The sequence below is a fragment of the Lipophrys pholis genome (genome assembly GCF_963383615.2).
Source record: "Lipophrys pholis genome assembly, chromosome: 1".
NCBI lineage: Eukaryota > Metazoa > Chordata > Actinopteri > Blenniiformes > Blenniidae > Lipophrys > Lipophrys pholis.
This window is the reverse complement of record NC_137635.1, coordinates 30,331,892-30,351,264: the sequence shown is the minus strand read 5'-3', so window position 1 is coordinate 30,351,264 and position 19,373 is coordinate 30,331,892. Positions and strand designations below refer to the sequence as shown.

The window sequence follows — 19,373 nt, the reverse complement described above, 5'->3', positions numbered from 1 at the left end:
GTGTTTAGAAGATTTTACTTTTTAAAAAAAGTAATCAGAGAAAATCGATGTTTTGAGCCAACGCTGTGAATATGTTAGAAATGTACATTTTAATCTGTTAAATAAAACAAACATGAAACGAAAGGTTTTGAGTTTCTACTTTAGTGGAGTTTATAATATTGCTTCAAATAATCTGTTTTTTTCCATCATGTTTCCTGTTCGAATATTGAGACGTCCTCCATGAACTATTTATTCTGAGTTTATATATTTATGAGGAATAAAAAACTATATTTAGTCATTTAAAATATTAAAACCTGCTGTTTATGTTCTTAAACTTTAATTTCTAGCACTCTGCTGTTTCTCATGATAAATTCACTTTAGAAATAAAAAATATTAGTAATAGTTTTACGTTGAGAATACAACGGTGTTACTCTCAGAAGCAGCAGCAAAAAAATAACTTGATTAGTGTAACGGTTAAAAGCACACAAATAGAAAAGAAAACGTAAAATCTGTCAATTCTCTTATTTCAGCATGACGTTGAAGATTAGAGGCACGGACAATATTAAACATTTGGTTTGATTCAACAGCTTTTACAATTAAAAATTTTTTTTTTTAAATAATCACTGGGCTCATGTAGTTTTACATTTCAGACCATTTAAAGTAAATATAAAGTTACTCACTGGTTTCAATGGTTAATCTGGTTCCACTTCCAAAGATCAGCTTAGTGTTCCCAGTATTCACACAGTCTGAAGCTCCACAACACAAACTGAGCAGAACTGAACCAAACTATCTTTACAATAATTAACAATAAAAACAACATTTATGATCAGTATGAAGACTCACTGGTTTCAATGGTTAATCTGGTTCCACTTCCAAAGATAATCTTGTTTCCAGTATTCACACAGCATCAACCTCCAGAACATTAACTGAGAAAACAACTCAACCAGGATCCCAAAGTAAAGTTACTGCAGAAACTCTAGTCAGCATGGAGGAAAATATACAAAACAATAAAGCACATTAAATAAATCCCACTGGAAAAAAAACTGTGGAAATATGATTAAAATAATAACTGAATAAAACCAGTCAGTTTGAATTACAGCACTCAAACAAAAATAGATGAAACTTTAGTTTAGGAATCAATGTCCAGCATCATTATCAGTTGATATTTCTTTAAAAAATCAGCATTTTTTATCACGTTCATGATGAATATTTACACTTACTGGGTTCAATGGTTAACTTGGTTCCACTTCCAAAGTACATTTTGTATCCACTGCCAGTATTCACACAACCTGAGGCTCCACAACACAAACTCAGCACATGAAGCAATGAAGCTCACTTCACTTTTAAAAGCCTCATCATTACATGGAAACACATTTTAAGAAAATATTTCAGATGATTTTTATCTGAGTATTACAAAATCACCATGTTTAATTCCTGGAATAGTTGATCATTGTTGAAATCATTATGAATTAACATGTGGCGTTCCACAAGCATCGGTACTGGGCCCACTTCTACTCTGCTTTAAATAAACATGGAGTAAAGTATTTATTGCTATTTGATCAAATGATAAAAACAAAAAAACTATTTTGTTTGTGCAAGTTCAACATTAACTGGATGAGACACGTAATTGATAAGAAGAATGATTGTATGTAATGAGACAGTGAGCGAAAAAATGAGTCAGACTAAGTTAAGTTTTAAATCAGATTAAAAATACTCAAAAAAAGATGTTTCTCACCTAAGAATGATGTCGACATTAAACTGGTCTTAAACCACATTTTTATTAATGCTTCATTAGAGCTGCACAAAACTACTTTTCAATCTCATGTTAATAGTTTTCATTTCATCCGTTTTTACGTTTAAGAGTGTTTAAAGTAAATATAAAGTTACTCACTGGTTTCAATGGTTAATCTGGTTCCACTTCCAAAGATCAGCTTATTTTGGCCTCCATACTTCACACAATATAAAACTCCACAACACAAACTGCTTCATCTGATCTCTGAGCTCAAAATGTGTTTAGAAGTTCTTATCTTTTACAAACTAATCTCATAAATTAGATGCTTTCACTCAAACTGAATCGTTCTTGGAAATATATTAGACAAGTGGATTTTGATATATTCTATAAAACAGAAACACTCAGCTGAAGGTTGTGGTGCTCTCATGTTAATCGTTTTCATTTCATAGTTTCAATTTAAGAACATTTATTTACACTAAATAAAAATATTAAACTATTTATTGCAAAAAGAACTGAGCTGATTCAGTTTTAACAATTCAGACTATTTTAAGTAAATATAAAGTTACTCACTGGTTTCAATGGTTAATCTGGTTCCACTTCCAAACATCAGCTTATAGTTTCCAGGATTCACACAGTCTGAAGCTCCACGACACAAACTGAGCAGAACTGAACCAAACTATGTTCACAATAATTTACTGTTTATAAACTGATAACAGAAACCAGATGCCTTCATTCAAACTGAATCATTCTTGTAAAAATGTATAAAAAAGTGCATTTTGATATTTCCTGTAAAATATTCAATTAAAGTTGGTCTCATTGCTACTTTCCAGGAGTTTAATCTTTACTCTACAATTATTCTTTTTTCATCATGTTTTATATCCGATATGATATTTAGCCCGCGGAATGTTGAAGTTTTGCATACATGTTCAGGGGCCTTCTCATTGTTCTGGATTTTTACCATCAAAAACAGCAGAAAGAAAGTTTACTTTGATTTAACGGGAGCATCGAATATCTTCGCGGCAAAACTTTTACACTTTTACAACAATTTCCCCTGAAATAGTGTAATAAAATCCACATTTCAGAGCAGAAGATGTACTTACGGCTTTCTACAGTTAATCTGCTTCCACTTCCAAAGATCAGCTTATTTCCAGCAGCATTCACACACTGCCGACTTCTGTGACACAAACTCCCTTCCACCACTTTTCCTTCACTTTTTCTTGTTTAACACAGAGTAAAGTTGTTTTCATTAAATTTATTATCTTGTTTTAGTCAAATTTACTATAAAAGATTCTTGCAATACAAAGAATAAGTTATTTTTTTAACAGCGTGAGGAAAACAGCTGTAAGCATTTCTTTTTCTTTGTATTTATATATTCACTGTAAATGTCTATTTTTGGTGTATATTATATAGCATAATAGTGCGTGCTACATTAATTTCCGTATAAATAGAAATCTAAGTTAAGCTTTCTTTGACTATTAAATATTGTCGTTGGTGAAACAAACTTTAGGGTTTATCCTTTAAGGATTCATATTTAATTGTAAATCATAGAGAAGAAAATTTAGGGTTAAATCAGTTTTGTTTCTTTCTTTTCTGACATAAATACTGCGCTTGAGTGAGTTTATACACTATAGCTGTATGGAAGATAAACTGCGTATAAATATATTTAAAAATGGGATTTATGTCTGAGATAAAAATGATCACCATCATGAGTACTGTCATTATCACTGCTCTATTTCTATATTTGGATTATATTTGGATTTCACGGACGATGCTGCTGTTGATGCACAGCGCAACAAAAATGTCTGATCTAGAGAATAACCAAGACTCCATTTGTCTTTATGGATAGAAAGTCAACCCCTGGATCCACCTCACAGCCGCCCAATCTCATCTGTCAGACTTATGAGTCACCGGGCTTCGGCCTGGACAACATGCCAAACTAACACACGCTTATTCTAACTGTGTAATGTTTGGGAACCCACGCTCACACAGTTAGAACATGCAAACGCCACACAGAAAAGCCAAGAATCCTGAAGCAGCTCAATCGACGCTCACGCCACACCACCATGCAGGTCGCAGACTTTTACATTTATTTTACATTTGCTGCCTCGAATTTCTTCACTTCAAACCGTCAAATAACCGTTTAATCTCATCCTGAGTCGGGCGAACGAGTGAACCAGTGACATAATAAACTAAGTTTGAATGTGTCTTAGTTGTGGCACAGAGTATACGTGGTGAACATGTATACAGTTTCACGAACAACTAACAACCACCATGAAAAATGACGATGATCTCAACATAGAGCTAGTTTGTAGAATTGTATACAGTGAAATGTTCACAAAAACACAATCCAAAGCTCGAAATTCTATTTTTTCTTTGAAATGTTATTAATTTGCTTGGTGGTTTGGTGAACCGGACCAGTTTCACCCCACGGGCCTCATGTCTGACACTCCTGGATTAATGTATCCTGGATATTGCAGCACTGAGGAAGAAATAAAACTGAAAATCTGCCTCGTTGAAGTAGGAGCAAATAAAGGCGTCTGTAAATGAGATTATCTTGGATTAAAAAGCTCCTTCAACCTTTTCCAGAGAGATTAAGCACTACATGTACGTAAATAACTGCTGTTCGTACCTGGTTGAACAAAAAGCCGAGTTCCTCTTCCAAAGATCATTTTATCTTGCCCCCGTGTCACACTGTGACTGACGGCTGGACCAAAACCTCCTCACACACACTCTCACACACACATTTCACATTCATTCATTTTCCTGATTCCTGCTTTATTACAAAGTGTGTTCATTTCACTACTAGTTAAGAACAGTTACGCCACAAACGCAAATGGAAAAAAAATGCTCCATCTTATAGAAAGGAATGTACCTGAAACGCTGCTTTGCTTTTCTACTGTTGAAAGTTCATGAATGCAGACGCACATTTATAAATATAAACTGATAAGATTGTACTTTAAACCTCTGAAGACGTGTCTTCTCAAAACCATCTAACATTTTTTTCATAAAGGAAATATATTATTATCAAGCAAAATTGAGAGTAATTTAGGAAAATACATTTAAATCAGAAAAAAACTATCAAAATATTTAGATCCGAATTTCTTTGTGGACAGTCATGCAACTGTAAACTTCATTAAAAAACTGTAATAAATGTGCTTTATGATTTTGTCAGAAACATGTGCTTTTAACACATTTTTAAACATATTCTATAAAGGGTATATATAATGTTTGCTGATGATATTGTAGTTAAATTATATTAAAGATTATAAACTATTCAAGTATTTTCTACTTCTACTTGAATTCAAGTTTTATTTTAAGTATTTCAATACTTCAGTATAAATATTCAACACTAATTCCGCCTTGAAGTTGACATGCTGTTTGTTTTAAACTGTAAACATTCCCTCAAAAGGACATTAGTCATTCAGTTTTAATTTAACAGAACACATGTTGAAGGACAATTTGTTTGGTAATTTACTTTTCAGTGACTAAATGTGATGATGTGAACTCTGCAATGAGAAATACAAGCCTGGAATCGAACCTTAGATGGGATTTGAAGGCAAATATCGGTTTGATCTGCAAGTTAAAGCGGAAATGTTTCATATTTTTAGCTTTAAACTGACGCTGCAGGGACTCCTGCCGAACACATTCACTCTTATTTCTTCTTGTTTTCAGACAGAACAAGAAAAGATGGACGATCTCATCATTCAAAGGTCCAAAACGTTGTTTCATCTACTAGTTATCAGAGGACAGACTGAACATGAGGGAGACTTTCAGGCTCCAATCGCATCTTAAACATCTTCTCAATTATTCTAATGTTCCTGTACATCTAATCCCAGTTACTTACTGCTTTGCACGGTGAGTTTCACTCCGTTTCCAAACACAGTTTTGTATCCTCCCTGACCAGTCACACTGAGACACGGCTCTCGACAAAAACCTACACGCACACACACACACACACACACACAAACACGCACACACTCCTTCACCTCTGAACCCATACTGTAGATACTCACAATACAAAATGACTGTAGGGATTAATTTCAATCTGTGAGTGATGAACTGACCTGTGGACACCAGCTTCATTCACACAAACAGCCACACACACCCAGACACACACTTCACCGGACCCTCACTATTTCATTCGGTGAATTCACAAACTGATCATTCCTATAATCTGTTTTGTGTTCTTTGGCCGGCTCGCTTTATAATCAAACTCAGAGAAAAAGAAGAATATTTACACCTGAAATGAAAAATAATGTGTCGTCTCACCAGATTCAACCCTCACTTCGGTTCCTCGGCCGAAAAGAAGTTTGTCGTTTCCTCCCCAAATCACACTGCAACTCTTACTGTGACAAATACTGCAGCCCCATCCATCCATCCATCCCTCAATCCCACTGGATTGTGTTTAGATTAGAAGCATCCCAATAACCGACCATCTTGACCTCAGTATAGTGAAGCAAATAAACCATAAGAACATATTTGATCAGTCAGTCACAACCTCTTCTTGACCCTCCGACCTTCATATAACAGCAGGAAAATCAACTAAAGTAACGTTTGTTTCTGCATCATGGTTCCGGTTCACTACGTGGATTTATGATCGAGTCCAAATTCCTACAAACCGTGTTCGACACTCCGCCTGCTCTGCATTCATGAGGAGAGTGGAAAAGAAACGTGTGACATTTTAGAAATTCAGTCGGATGGTTTGATGTTGTTTTCATGCTATTTTTATTTATTTTACTTTATTAATTGTCTTTCAATTCCTCAGCACTGGTGTCAGGCCTCATTGTTGTGTCATTTCCATCACTCGCACTCTGACTCTGCCAATAAATTAGAAAAACAAGCTGCTTCTATCCTCCTTCAACCTTTTCCCCTGACCTTCCGATGGGTCACATTTCCACCCCCAAGTTGAATTTTTAAGCCAAAAACAAAATTTTCTACTTCAGTTTCTTCTTCATGAAAGAGTGCAGTGAGCAATTTCTGCTTCAAAATGCTTAAAGATGATCAAACCCAACAACATAAATCTTTTACTTGAGAGATTTTAAAATGCAAATCTAGAAGAAAAAGGCCTCTTACCACTTTGTACTGTTACTTTGACTCCTTTTCCAAAGTAAAGCGTGTTTCCTCCCTGACCCTTCACACTGCAGCTCACACTGCGACAAATACTGGCGCACACACACTCCTGCAGATAATCCAGATTATTTACTCAATTCAATCAAATTAAAGCACTTTGTTCACCCCTGAGGGATGATTCAACTCAACCTGAGCAGAACAACATGGGAAGAAACTGAATATATAAATTACACAATATATATATACAGATAAAAACAAACCATGTTGAAAAGTGCCCGTAAATTAACTATACTAAAATATATACATGTTTAAATAAAAATTGATAGAAGTACTTAGAATTAATCAGAAATGTTCATGTCTTGATTTTACTATAAATCGGAACCTGTACGGTTTGTTTTCTCGCTCGATCCACAGATATGAGCTCAGTGTTGAAAAAGTGTGTTGAAAACAGTTTCACACTCACAGAATCAGCAAAATCAACAGCAGCTTGAATAAAGACAAAAGGCAGAAAAGCAATCCTTTTCCCTTCTTTCGGTTTTTCTTTGGTCAACATTTTAACAAAAACTCACCATTTGTGACTTCACAAGGTCCATTTGCTGCAAACCGCCCCACAGAGGGTCTGCTAACTGCCCCAACCAGGCTCTACTGCCCCACTCAGGCTCTACTAACTGCCCCCTGCTTTCCATCCACATCATGTGAAAGTTTCTCCCTTTCTTGGTCAACACAACCACACAGGTGCTCTTCAAGATAATTACATGTTCAAGCGTCCGATTGAAGCCCCGCCTCTTTTTGGGGGGCGTGGCCTCAAATCAAACGGGAACTACTCCCAAAAAGTTTTTGACAAAAATTCCAAAAAAGTCCAAAAAGTTATACTTTTTATAAATGGTGTCTTGCGAGTAAAAACTAATATTTATTCAAGCATCCCGACAGACGCATGTAAAGATATTGAAAACTTTGCCTCAGAGTAAAATAGAAACTAATACTACAGAATGAAATAACTTTAATTGTCGTTGTATGATCCACTGACTCTGTCAAAATGACTTGTTAGGGGATTCATTTGTGTTTGTTATTGAAAGTCATTGTTTTTACAAATCAGCTATAAATTCATCAATAATAACGATAATAAATGAATTTTTTTTAAATAATTTATCAACAAGATTAATGTATTTGTGTATAATTTTTTCAAGATTTCTGAGCCAGTCTTGAAATCAAATAAATACAAATTTCAGGCCCCAAATCTTTTGGATTAATATAGATTGAGTCAGAAAAACACAATGCAGAAAAACAGTTTTCAAAGAAAAATCAAAACGAGCCATTTAGGGGGGAAACATGATTTCCTAACCCTTATAGGAGTGACATTTTGTGAAGTTGTCACTTCCTAAATGAAAAAAATAAAAACCTGAACTAATTTCTTATTTTGATTGAGGATAAATTCTAACCTGTGAAGCTGGAGGTGAAGTCTTCAGCTGCTCTTCCTCTCTGTTACGTTAAAGAAGTAACTGTATAGTTGATGTGACAAACGGAGGCTGATGTGACCTGTTTCACACCCAAACTTCACCTGCAGTCTAAAAACAGACCGAGAGGAGACTCCAGCTGTCGTGTCATTCAGGTCATCCTGTTTCCTTCCTGGAGGAAATCTGTGATTATATCTGCAGCAGCTTGAGATGAACGTCTGCAGTGGAAGCTGCAGCTTCAGTCTGCGTGTTGCCTCGGCAGGTTGTCTGCATCTGGATTTGGTTCTTCGTCACTTTCTTCTAGAAGTGGTGTCTTGTTGGTGTGATAATCTCTGTGATTCCCCTCACGTTCCCACGTTACTGCGCTGAGCTCCAGCTCCCCTCAACTGGAGAAAGCTACGTAGGAGGTGAATAAATGGCCGTCTTCATCAAACCTCCATCACTGAACCATTGCTTTTAATTAGTGGTTGAACCTCCTTTGGCAGCGATAACGTCAACCAGACGCTTCCATGAGCTGTTCATCCAGGCCGCGAGGCAGACAAGCAGCCCCAAAGGCATGATGCCCCCTCCACCGTACTTCAGTGTTGTGTTTTAATGGTATGTGCTTCCTGTCCTACACGGGCCTGAGTTCAGCTCAATTACAATGTTAGTGCTACAAACACAACACAGTCACGGATCTTTGAAAGCCAACAGTTCCACATGAACAAGCAGAGGAGACAAAGAAACCTGCAGAACCAGGCACAGAGATTGAAGGATTGTGCAGGGAGATGTTAAACAGTTCAAGTGATTTCTTTTTTCTTGAAGTTCCTCTTACCAAACCCAGCCTCTGAGCCAGAGCACTAAATTGGCTCCATTCAAAGACACGTTTCCTTCCTATGGATTTTGTGGATTTTCTATAATCCTTGAGACGGATTCATTCCCCCTATCAATTTCATGCAGCTCTAAAGCTTTTGATCTCCTGTCACCATCACAGTCAAAACGTTTCACAGTTTTCAGCGTTCAGAACAACTTGTCACAATCTCATTGTACTGAATGGACTCCAGGTTTGCCAAAGCACTGGGAGTATTTAATGTATATTCTTCTAATAAGACCTAGAATATTAGGAATACTAGAATAATTTCTGTGGTATAAGTTTGAGCTCTATGTGTTTGTCTAGAAATGTGACTTCAACGCAGATCAGATCAGTTTTTATGACCAATAAATGCAGTAAATATGACAATTTCAAACTTTTGTCTTACTTTTTATTGACTCCATCTGTACATATTATTCAGACTTTCCCACCAGAGGGGAACAACTTAAAGTAATATCGTTGTTCTTTCTTTCCAAAAGTCATATTTTAAAGCTCACATTTTTAGTACATAGTACAACAGCAGTTGGCAGAAGGAATGAAAAGATCATCACAGTCATATAGTTATAGAAGTGAACACTCTACTCACAGTCTGAATGTGAGTATATATAGTGTGAGTAGTTTCATGCCGCTGCAGGCAGTTTAAATTGTGAGAATCATTTACATCACATGTGTGCTAATGTTGATGGTCCTTTTCCAGGAATTGAAGAAAATTACAATAACATAAGGTGTTGATATTGACATGACATGAAAAACACTACATGGAAGTTACCCAAAATAATAGTGCAAAAAAAATACAATTAAAAAAACAGAGGAAACGGCTGTTTGGAGACATTCTGGTGGCACTTTGCATTTGTAATAAAGTATTAAGACTTCAGTTGGGGTTTATCTTTTTTTTAGACACACATTAATATGGTAATCAGTACATTTTATGAATTTGAAAATTTACAGGTAGAATTTGATCTTTTAAATACTTTACAGAGTACTTTATTGAAGTACTCTAGGGTTAAACCAAAGTTAACCTAGTGAACATGCTGCTCTCCCTCCAGGCCACCAGGTGGCATCATCTCACTGCTATCAGTTCAAGGTATTTGTTTATTTATTTATTCATCAATCTTTACTGAAGACATTTCATCCAGTGAGATGTTGAGTCAGTGTAGCTAAACAAATGAAAGGTGTTATCCAAACAGATTTATTAGAAATAATCACATTTCCATGTCAAAGTATTTGGATTAGAATTGTGGATGAAAGTAAGTCCAGTAAAATATGAAATATTGTCACAACAAAATCAACATGAAGAATTTACTGATTTTGTTCACACTGACCAGTCCATGCAAATTAATTCTGATAGGATCCCGTTGATTTTACTCACAGATTAAACAATGTTAAATAAAAAGTTTTAAGTCGATTGTTTAGAATTTAATTAGGAAATGAGGTTGCAAGTTATATTTCATATTTCATCTTGTACAACCTTTATGAACAAGAGAGCCATTCTTGTGATTTTTCCACCAAATCAAATTGAACTGGAGCCACAGAGCATGTTGAACCTTCAAAATGAGACGAACGCTGCTTGTAAAGTTGCATGTATACAATAAAATACTATATATTATGTTGCATTTATGAAGTTTCAATTATAATTTGGGATGGTAAAAACATTTCATTACATTTTCAGCAGTTTTTGTACATGGTTTTGATTCTTCTTTTCCAGCATTTTTCTGACTATTTTGACATTTTAGAATAGAATAGAATAGAATAGAATAGAATAGAAAATAAATACATTAATAATCCCACAGGGAGGTTTCTTAAAGCATTGCTCAACCCAGAATAAACAGAAAGAGAGTTGAATAGTAGAGTGGGGGATGGTAGAATATGAATCATCCAGACCTCTGAGGTCGTCAGGAGGAGGTTTACTAAATGTTCCCAGAGTCAGAAGAAACCAGGTGAAGCAGGTTTTAGTCCCTAAAGCTCCTCGCTGGTGGAACAAACTGTCAGAGTCCTGGTCCTCAGTGTTTTCCCTTCTGGTTCTGTCTTCTTTGGATTTGGTCTCCTGGATTTTGACCTCAGCTTGGATTTATACATTTGGACCAGTTCTGACACAAACTTTGTTTAAATCAGGTCTTAAAACTATATTATTTAATATTACAAAGAATTTAACTTTTGTTATTCTAATAAAGTTTTGGTTTTATTTCCCTGCGATCTTAATAGCCTTTAAAGTATCTTTTCTTTATATTATTAGTGCATTATTACATGTTTTGTGGAGCAGTGTGTCTCAGATAGGTTATATATAAATAAACTTTCCATTTCAGACTAATAATTCTCATCTGTCTAGGTTTCCTCGATCAAACCCGAAAAAACTTTCTTCGTCTTTGTAGAAATATATCTCTGTAAAAATGTTAAAATTTATGGTTTGTGCGTGTGTATGTGTGTGTGTTTGACGATTGATAGTGCACGTTTACTAAGTGGCCTTTAAAAAGGTTTTTGTTCCACTAACCAACATAAACCTTTTATGAAATTCCAGATTTTCTCACTAAATATGTATGTATATGTGGCTATGAATGAAAACTATAAAATGTAGTTCTATATTTGTGTACGTGTGTGTATGTATTCATATCTGTGTGTATATATATACAGTATGTGTGTCATTATATCAGATGACATTCTTACTATATATGTGTACATAAACGTTTTTTAATACATAAGATCCAGGAAGAAGGATGGAGGAGGAAGGATTATAAAATTTCAGTATTGAATATTGGAAAGGGGGTCGGAGTAAAGTTTTACTTCTTCCTACCCTACTTCAGACATGTTGAGTCAGGTGTGTATTTCCACATGTTGAATGTCTGAGAGGAATTTATTAAAACATCAAAAATAAAGCTGCAGTCCATAGTGTCGCATGTCTTCATTCTATGATAAAGTACTTAATAGTAAATAAACTGTAATCAGCCATGCAGCAAGTGTAGAAAACAAGCAGTAGACTAAGCTGTTTCCTGTCTTTGAAAACTGAGCTGCCTTCTGGTTTCCTTCAGATTTTATCCTCCGCCTCAGGTTTCACTGTTTGTACTTTCTGTTGAAATGCGGTTTTCAACCGACAGCTACAGAAGAAGCTGCAGCTCCGCTCGACAATATAATGTAGGACTGATTATTTTAGATACGATTTGTCCTTTTATCCTCTAACACAGCTAAAGGAAAGGCCAGTGAGTATGAATGAAGGGGGGTAAAAAGAAGTGTTCCCAGGATTGAACCCTGAGGAACTCCGCCAGCTTGAGACAAATAGAATGTTGTGCAGCAGAAGTAGTGAGAAAATCCTCCAGAGTGAAAAGTGTTTGAAACAAAACTAGTGAAGCTTCAGAAAACGCTGCAAGTAATGGAAGGAGAAGATTTACAACAAATCAAAAACCTCGACTGAGTTATTAAAAGAGTTCAAACTGATAGAACGGAAAGTGAAGAGGTTGAATCAATAACACAGCTTAGTTGATTTGTTTTGTTTATTTTTTTTTAAATTACAAATTACAAAATAAGTTAATAAAAGAAAAAAACTCACTTCTATTGATATCGTCTATTATGTCCTCAGGTAAATAGTGAACAACAGGAAACTGGAGCTCTTTGTGATTATATCTAAAACAACAACAACAACAAAACAATCGGCTTTAAATGTTACATTGTATACAAACGTTTGTATAAACTATGAACACAGCTATAATACACACAATTCATATGAAAGTGAGCTCAGATTTCTACAGAAGCCTCAAAGGACAAAATACCTGCTGGAGAAGACGCTGCAACGTTGAAACAACATTTCTACTTTTACAAAACTGGAATTCCAGTTATTTGGATTTTTGCTTGATTTCACCAAATATTATGTGCTATAGTCATTTACTTAAAAAAAATATAGGTATGTATATATATATATGTATATATATATTATAATAAAGGCATTTCTAAAGTAAATTTAATTTTGAATCTAAAGATTCAACAATAAAACTAAAAATGTCTTGTAATAAAAGCGCTGGACTGTCAATGGAGAATATTTAAGGGTTTTTTGAAAGTTGATATTATCTTATCAATTGATCTTGTATTTTTCTTCAAATCTGCTTACAAAATCTTCACGTTGGGCACTTTTAAATACTTGTTTCAATTGTCACTCTTTTTTTCTTCATTTAAAAGAAATCTGTAAAACGACGAGTGAAAAAAGGTCCAAATTTGCTGCACATTTCCATAATGTTTCTTTGGAATTACTCTTTTATAGCAACATTAAAATGAGGAAAGCAATAAAGTAAAAACCAACATATAAAACTTTCAATATATCATATTAACAAACTATAAAATCAGAAAAAGCACTTTAGACTCTTGTTTTTCCACAAGTTCTCGATGTTTCTATTCCCTTAACTGGTGATTTTATTATTTTAATGAGAAACAGTGACTGATACCACAGCAGACGAAGGAACATCAAAGTTACACTGAGTTATTAAAAACATATGTGCAGAACATTCAATTTTAATTTGTGATGTGAGTTTACTGCCCCTGATTTACCCCCTGCTGTGATTTGCCGCCCTCTTCCTCACAGTGGAATTGTTGTCTTTTCACTGTAAAAGAGCCTTGAAGCGACCATGTTGTATTTGTTGCTGTATGAATAAAGTTGAGTTGAATTCAGAGCAGCAGAGCTCTGACGGTCAGGATGGTGCTGAAGGTCAAGGCTTTGGTGAAAACCACTCTGATCCCGTTAAACAGCAGCAGGTAGAAGTTCCGCTTCGCGAATTCTGGAAGGAAAAGGAACTTAAATGACTCTCAGAGCTCTATTATTATTATTATTATTATTATTATTATTATTATTATTATTATTATTATTATTATTATTATTATTATTATTATTATTATTATTATTATTGTTATTATTATTATTATTATTATTAATAATAATAATAATAATAATTAATGATATTAATAACATAGAAATGTTGTTAGGACAGAACTTTATAATGTGTAGAAGAATACTGCAGTGGACTGTAAAATCTTTGTGCATATTTACTAAGAAGTGAATTATGATGACAACAGTTTTCATTCCATATTTCTGACTCTTCAACCTCAGATTTGATGTATGAACTTTATTCTCATACGTCTGACGCCACGTTGAGGTAAATCACACCACCAATATACTCGGAAACATTTGTACACCGAGAAAAATACATCTGAGAAGTAAATTCAACTTAATTTAATCTGTGAAATCGACAATAAAAATTTAAATTAGTAGTTTTACCCCACTATATAGAAGTAAAAAATATTTTTTCTAATTTAATAGAAGATGAATAAGTAATGTAAGCGAGATCTACTTTTTTTAAAAATCACACAACTTTTTGCATAATTTATTTAGTTTGATTGTTTTTGTTATTTTGTTTTGTGAACGAATTTGAAAAGTTGCATGTTTTGTTTTTAAAGTAGATCTGGTAGAATATTTTTTATCAGTGTACTACATAACAGTGATTCAGCAGAACATTCATTTATAATTGCTTCACATGAGTATTTGGGGACTTTTTAGTTTTAGTTTTCATATTTAAATATGAATATCTGTATTTCCTCCTCCTCACATTGGTCAAACCTGCTCGCTGCTGCTTTTAAAACCCATAAAACAATTAAAGGTTTTCACACTGAAGCTGCTGGAGTTCATCAAATCAATATATTTACATTAAACAGCTTTAAATAGTGAAACATATAAAGGTCGTCAAAAGTTGTCCAATCGGAAAATTGACCTGCAAAGCTTATACAGTTGTATATAAGTTTTTGTTGTTGTTGTTAAATGTGTGAAATCAACTAATTGGAGATGCTTTCTACGTTGTGAAAAGGTTTCAATACACGTTTGTGGCCCTTAATGTAAAAAAACATTAAACTTGTTTCACCCTGTTTTGTTTTTGAATTGTAGGTCCAGTGTGTTGATCCGGTACGTCAGAATGAATAAATAACTGTAGAATCACACAGGTGAGGTTGTGCTGACGAAAAACACGCCAAACATTCAAGTTAATTTATTAAGATTTAATTAGTAAAATATAAAAGTAGTCAAAAATGGTTACGAATTATTAAAAACCTCCAGTTTCTCTTTAAAAAATGAAAGTTTTTATTAGCATTCATAAATTCATCTAAAGTTTATAGTAGCGTTTTATACCTAATACAATATAATGTCTGAATTAAAGCTGCTATAAGTTTAATTATGATTTGTGCTATTGATACTGACGAAGTACCAATGCTGACAACAGGCAGTATTTACACATTCAGCTCTGCTACACATCCCACAGATGCATTTTTTTGGGGGTTTAAATAAATGAATGATCTCTTTTCCCAGCTGTGGTCAGTGGATGAGGAGTGAGTTTGTTTTACTCACCAGGAGAACAGTCGGTGCAGGGAGCTTTTTCTGGAACTGAGAACACAAACAGCCACTTTAAGACTTGCGGAATCCTTTATTTTGATATATTTCATGGCTCTTTATGTTAAACTAGTGGATCCCGCTCAAATAGAAAGCAGCTCACATTCTGAACAAAGCAGTTCCATTACGGTTGAAATGATATTTCTGATTTAAGAAGTGATTGAAACTGATTCACCTGCTGAAAGTCGCTTTTGTTTGTGGTGTTATAGAAAGATGATATAGAAATGTTTAAAACAGCCCTCAGACAAACGTGGATATATTCATACAGGTAATCTCGAGATGAAAACATTTTGAATGATGATTATGAATGAAGGAGCTCTTTTCCCAGCTGTGGTCAGTGAATGAGGAGTGCGTTTGTTTCGCTCACCAGGAGAACAGTCGGTGCAGGGCTCTTCTCCTGGAGCTGGAACAGAGAACACACACAGTCACTTTAGCACTCACTGAATCCTTTATTCAAACAGGAAGTGTTAGAAATAACACATTTCAAAGTAAAATGTACTCTTTATTTGTGCAGTCTGGGGGTGTTGTACCTGTCTTGTTGACCCGGGTGGTGGAGGTGCTGTTCAGCCGGCAGGACTGGATGCTCTGCTGGCTGAACCCGGCGAAGAAGAAGGTTTTTTGCTTGGTGGACAGGACGGCCCGGTCGGTGCTCAGAGACGTCAAGCCTTCGTTCAGAACCATGGAGCCGTCTTTGGGGCGGAAGCTGGCGGCCAGGCAGACGTCGAGGCCCGGCTTGGCCTCCACGCTGGGCTGGTGACCTGGAGGAGTGGCCGGACTCAGGATGAACAGAGCCGGGGCCACCGGGGACCAATCTGGACAGAGAATACAAGAAGTCACTCAAACGTCTCCCAGGAGGACGCTCCGTAATCTGTAATCTGGATGTTAGAGAAGGAAGATGCTCTATAATCTGGATATTAGAGAATGAAGATGCTCTGTAATCTGGATGTTAGAAGAGGAAGATGCTCTGTAATCTGGATGTTAGAGGAGGATGATCTATAATCTGGACATTAGTGGAGGAAGATGCTCTATTATCTGAAAGATAGAGGAGGAAGATGTTCTAATCTGACGTGAGAGAAACCGAGCTGATGTTGCCTGCAGAAAGTTCTCATGAAGGAAACTAATGTTGTTTTTTCATCATCGTCAATAGAATTTCCACTCTGGGGAACAAAGAGACTTTTTCTTTGACTTCAAATATTTAAATATATTCTTCTTTGATTAAAACCTTTTAAAACCTATTCATATAAATTATTGTTGAATCGTTTTCTTATTTTTATACATTCATAAACATGAAACGTTTCTATGCTTTGAGTATGTTTATTTAAAGCAATTTTAAACTGTTGAAAATACATTTTGCCATCAATTTAATGTATATTTTAAAACACACTGTTATTGAATCTGACATAAACTGTCATTATCAAAAACACAATCATCTTTACATCGTATAATATTACATGTAAAAAACATCTCAATTTTAAGATTTCATTTTATTGTTTCATCAGTGTATGTTTAGTTCAGATATTTTTAATATTTCAAAATTTAAAAGCTATTCTTCTTGGAATATGAACATGTTTGTTTAAAACATTGTTTGAATTTAACTACATTTGATATGACATTTTCAAATTATTTCATTAGTCTGTTTGAAAACGCGTTTTTAGGTTTGGTATTAAACATGATTATTCAAACTTTTTTAAATAGGGTTAAATTTGAAGTTCATTCTTCTTGAATTTTATTTCTTTATTTAAAATACGTTCTTTGAATTTTACCAAGTTAATTAAAAACATTTTTAATTAAAAAACAACATTTGTTTTTTTTCTGATACATGTATCAAATTTCTATACTTTTTTGAAAATATATATTCAAATATATATATAATTATTATTATTTTTAATAAAAAAAAACAGAATTTGGGTTTTAACTTTTGAAAGTGTTCTTTGTTTCTCAGACTGTCGTGACACAAACATGTTTTTAAATTCTATCATCAGTCTGAGCTTCTGTAGTATTCTGGTAGTATAAAAACACAGGTTTTGTATTGAACAACGTTTAATAAAACATTAAAAAGCTCCTCGGTCTGCACGTTGGAAGCATCTCGGGATCTTATGTCGCTGCTTCGGCTCTTTCAGAAACAAGTTGGATGTATTTTACATTTATTCCTGTAACAGTTTTAACATGTTTTCTTCTTGATGAAAAAAAAACAAAGCAAAAGGAATTTCTGCTCACGAATCATTTACATAATTGATTCTGTATGTAAATATGTTAAAAAAAAAAGAGTATTTATATATTTACGTACAACTTCACATCTCACCACATTATGATTTTTTCTGATGGAAATAAGTGAATTCACCTTGTAGGTTTGCTGTGGACATTTTCAAACTATTTCAATCCTAATTTTTCTAATAAATGACATCAATTTCATTTCAAGCATCAGATGAACCGCAGCTTTAAACGAGCCTGATGCAGGGAGTTTATTATTTTCATTTATTTATGCTAAATTTCACATTTCATCAGACAATACATTCAGGATCTGAAGCTCTGTGGCGGATTGAAAACCATAATGCTTTAAATAGACTCAATCACAGATAAATAAACTTTCCCTCAGGCGTCCATAAGTCTATATATTTTTAGATTTTTCTGAACTTCTTCCTACCCACTGCAACTTCCATGACAGGACTGAACCCATCCTTTAATATCAACCTTTAAAACCTGAAACATCTTTTCCAGAGATGAACAGGATCTTTAAGAGTAACAAGAACTCTGAAGAAGAATTAAAAGTTAATTTCTTACCTTCAGCCAGGACAGTGAGTCGTATCGGCTCCCCGAATAATAGAGGACACAGTGGAAGAGCCTGGTACAAAAACCTGCGGGCTCCTCAATCCTCCTCAGAACAGCCTGAAAACGTCTAATTGATTCTCCAGCTGCTGTAAAGCAGAGGAACGAACACAGACTCATGTCGAGGACTCCAGTTGTGTTTGTGTCTCGCCCACATGTTGGATTGTTCCCAGTTTGAGCAGCAGCAGATCAGAACGCCGAGACGCCGCATTACAAACTGGAGCAAAGTCAAGAAAAGTGAGTTTCTCAGGAGAAAACAGGCCTGAGAGGAAACACGGACCACGCTGCTCGGTGTTTTGGGTTTTTTTGTTGGATTCTGGTTGATCCTCGGTGTCGATCAGACCTTTTGGACGAGCCTGGAGGTTTTTGTTCAGCTCTGACTGTAAAATCCATCAGTGTGGTACCCCATATACTGTATACACGGTGAAAAACCGTCGTACAAAAACCTGACAGCTGCAGCAGGAAACTGCTGCCGGAACAGAAACTCCTGATCACTTTCTCACTGACAGAACTCACTCTGACAGAACTCACTCTGATAGAACTCACTCTGACAGAACTCACTCTCATAGTCTCTTTTTACACAAAGACGTTTTCCCCGTTGGATTTTTCTGTATTTTTTTCATTTAGTAATTTGAGCTTACTTAAACCAATCTAGGAAACCTGTTGTACTCCAAAAAAAAAAGTAAGTAAATTTCATCATTTGTCTTAAGTTCAATTTACTTCACAAGTTCTAAGTTTTAAGTTTACTTATTATCCAGCTTTGTTTACTATTTAGTGAACTTAAAAATAGCAAGTATACTAAACCTGAGCTTTCCAAGTCTTAGCGACTTAAATAAGTGAACTGAACAGTTGCGCTTGTCGAATTTAGTAAACCTCTTGACTTAAATAAAGTAAGAACAAGTTTTATTTTCATCCGTCCATCTTCTATCCTGCTTCTCCAGTTGAGGGTGGCAGGACTCTGGAGCCGATCCCAGCCTACTGTGGACGAGGGCAGGAGACACCTGGGCCGTACTTGAACTCACAACCTCCTGGCTGTGAGGCCAGAGCAGTACC

The 19,373-nt window shown here is 35.1% G+C and overlaps 2 protein-coding genes across 7 annotated transcripts in view; both read right to left on the bottom strand.

Annotated features, from left to right (window-relative positions):
• LOC308124156 (M1-specific T cell receptor alpha chain) overlaps window positions 1-8,571 on the bottom strand; it is a 55,250-nt gene extending 46,679 nt beyond the window's left edge. Inside the window, exons 1-2 of one of the 6 annotated variants that reach the window (XM_080486987.1) lie at window positions 7,351-7,491; window positions 6,785-6,890 (exon numbers count right to left, since the gene is read on the bottom strand). In XM_080486987.1, the coding sequence (XP_080343113.1) occupies window positions 6,785-6,890; window positions 7,351-7,476 (232 nt within the window). In that variant the 5' untranslated portion in view covers window positions 7,477-7,491. Of the gene's footprint in view, window positions 1-1,199; window positions 1,498-2,281; window positions 2,560-4,340; window positions 4,400-6,784; window positions 6,891-7,350; window positions 7,519-8,220 lie in introns of those variants that run through there. The other 5 variants (XR_013936276.1, XR_013936277.1, XM_080487008.1 and 2 more) reach the window with 5 other exon arrangements.
• Window positions 8,572-12,571: 4,000 nt separating this feature from the next.
• On the bottom strand, window positions 12,572-18,673 carry trdc (T-cell receptor delta constant). Its single transcript, XM_080483449.1, has 5 exons — window positions 18,276-18,673; window positions 16,025-16,306; window positions 15,862-15,897; window positions 15,453-15,488; window positions 12,572-13,839 (listed from the first exon to the last, which is right to left on the bottom strand). The coding sequence occupies exons 2-5, from the start codon at window positions 16,173-16,175 to the stop codon at window positions 13,730-13,732; spliced, it is 333 nt and encodes a 110-aa protein (XP_080339575.1). The 5' UTR covers window positions 16,176-16,306; window positions 18,276-18,673; the 3' UTR covers window positions 12,572-13,729.
• Window positions 18,674-19,373: the final 700 nt, after the last annotated feature.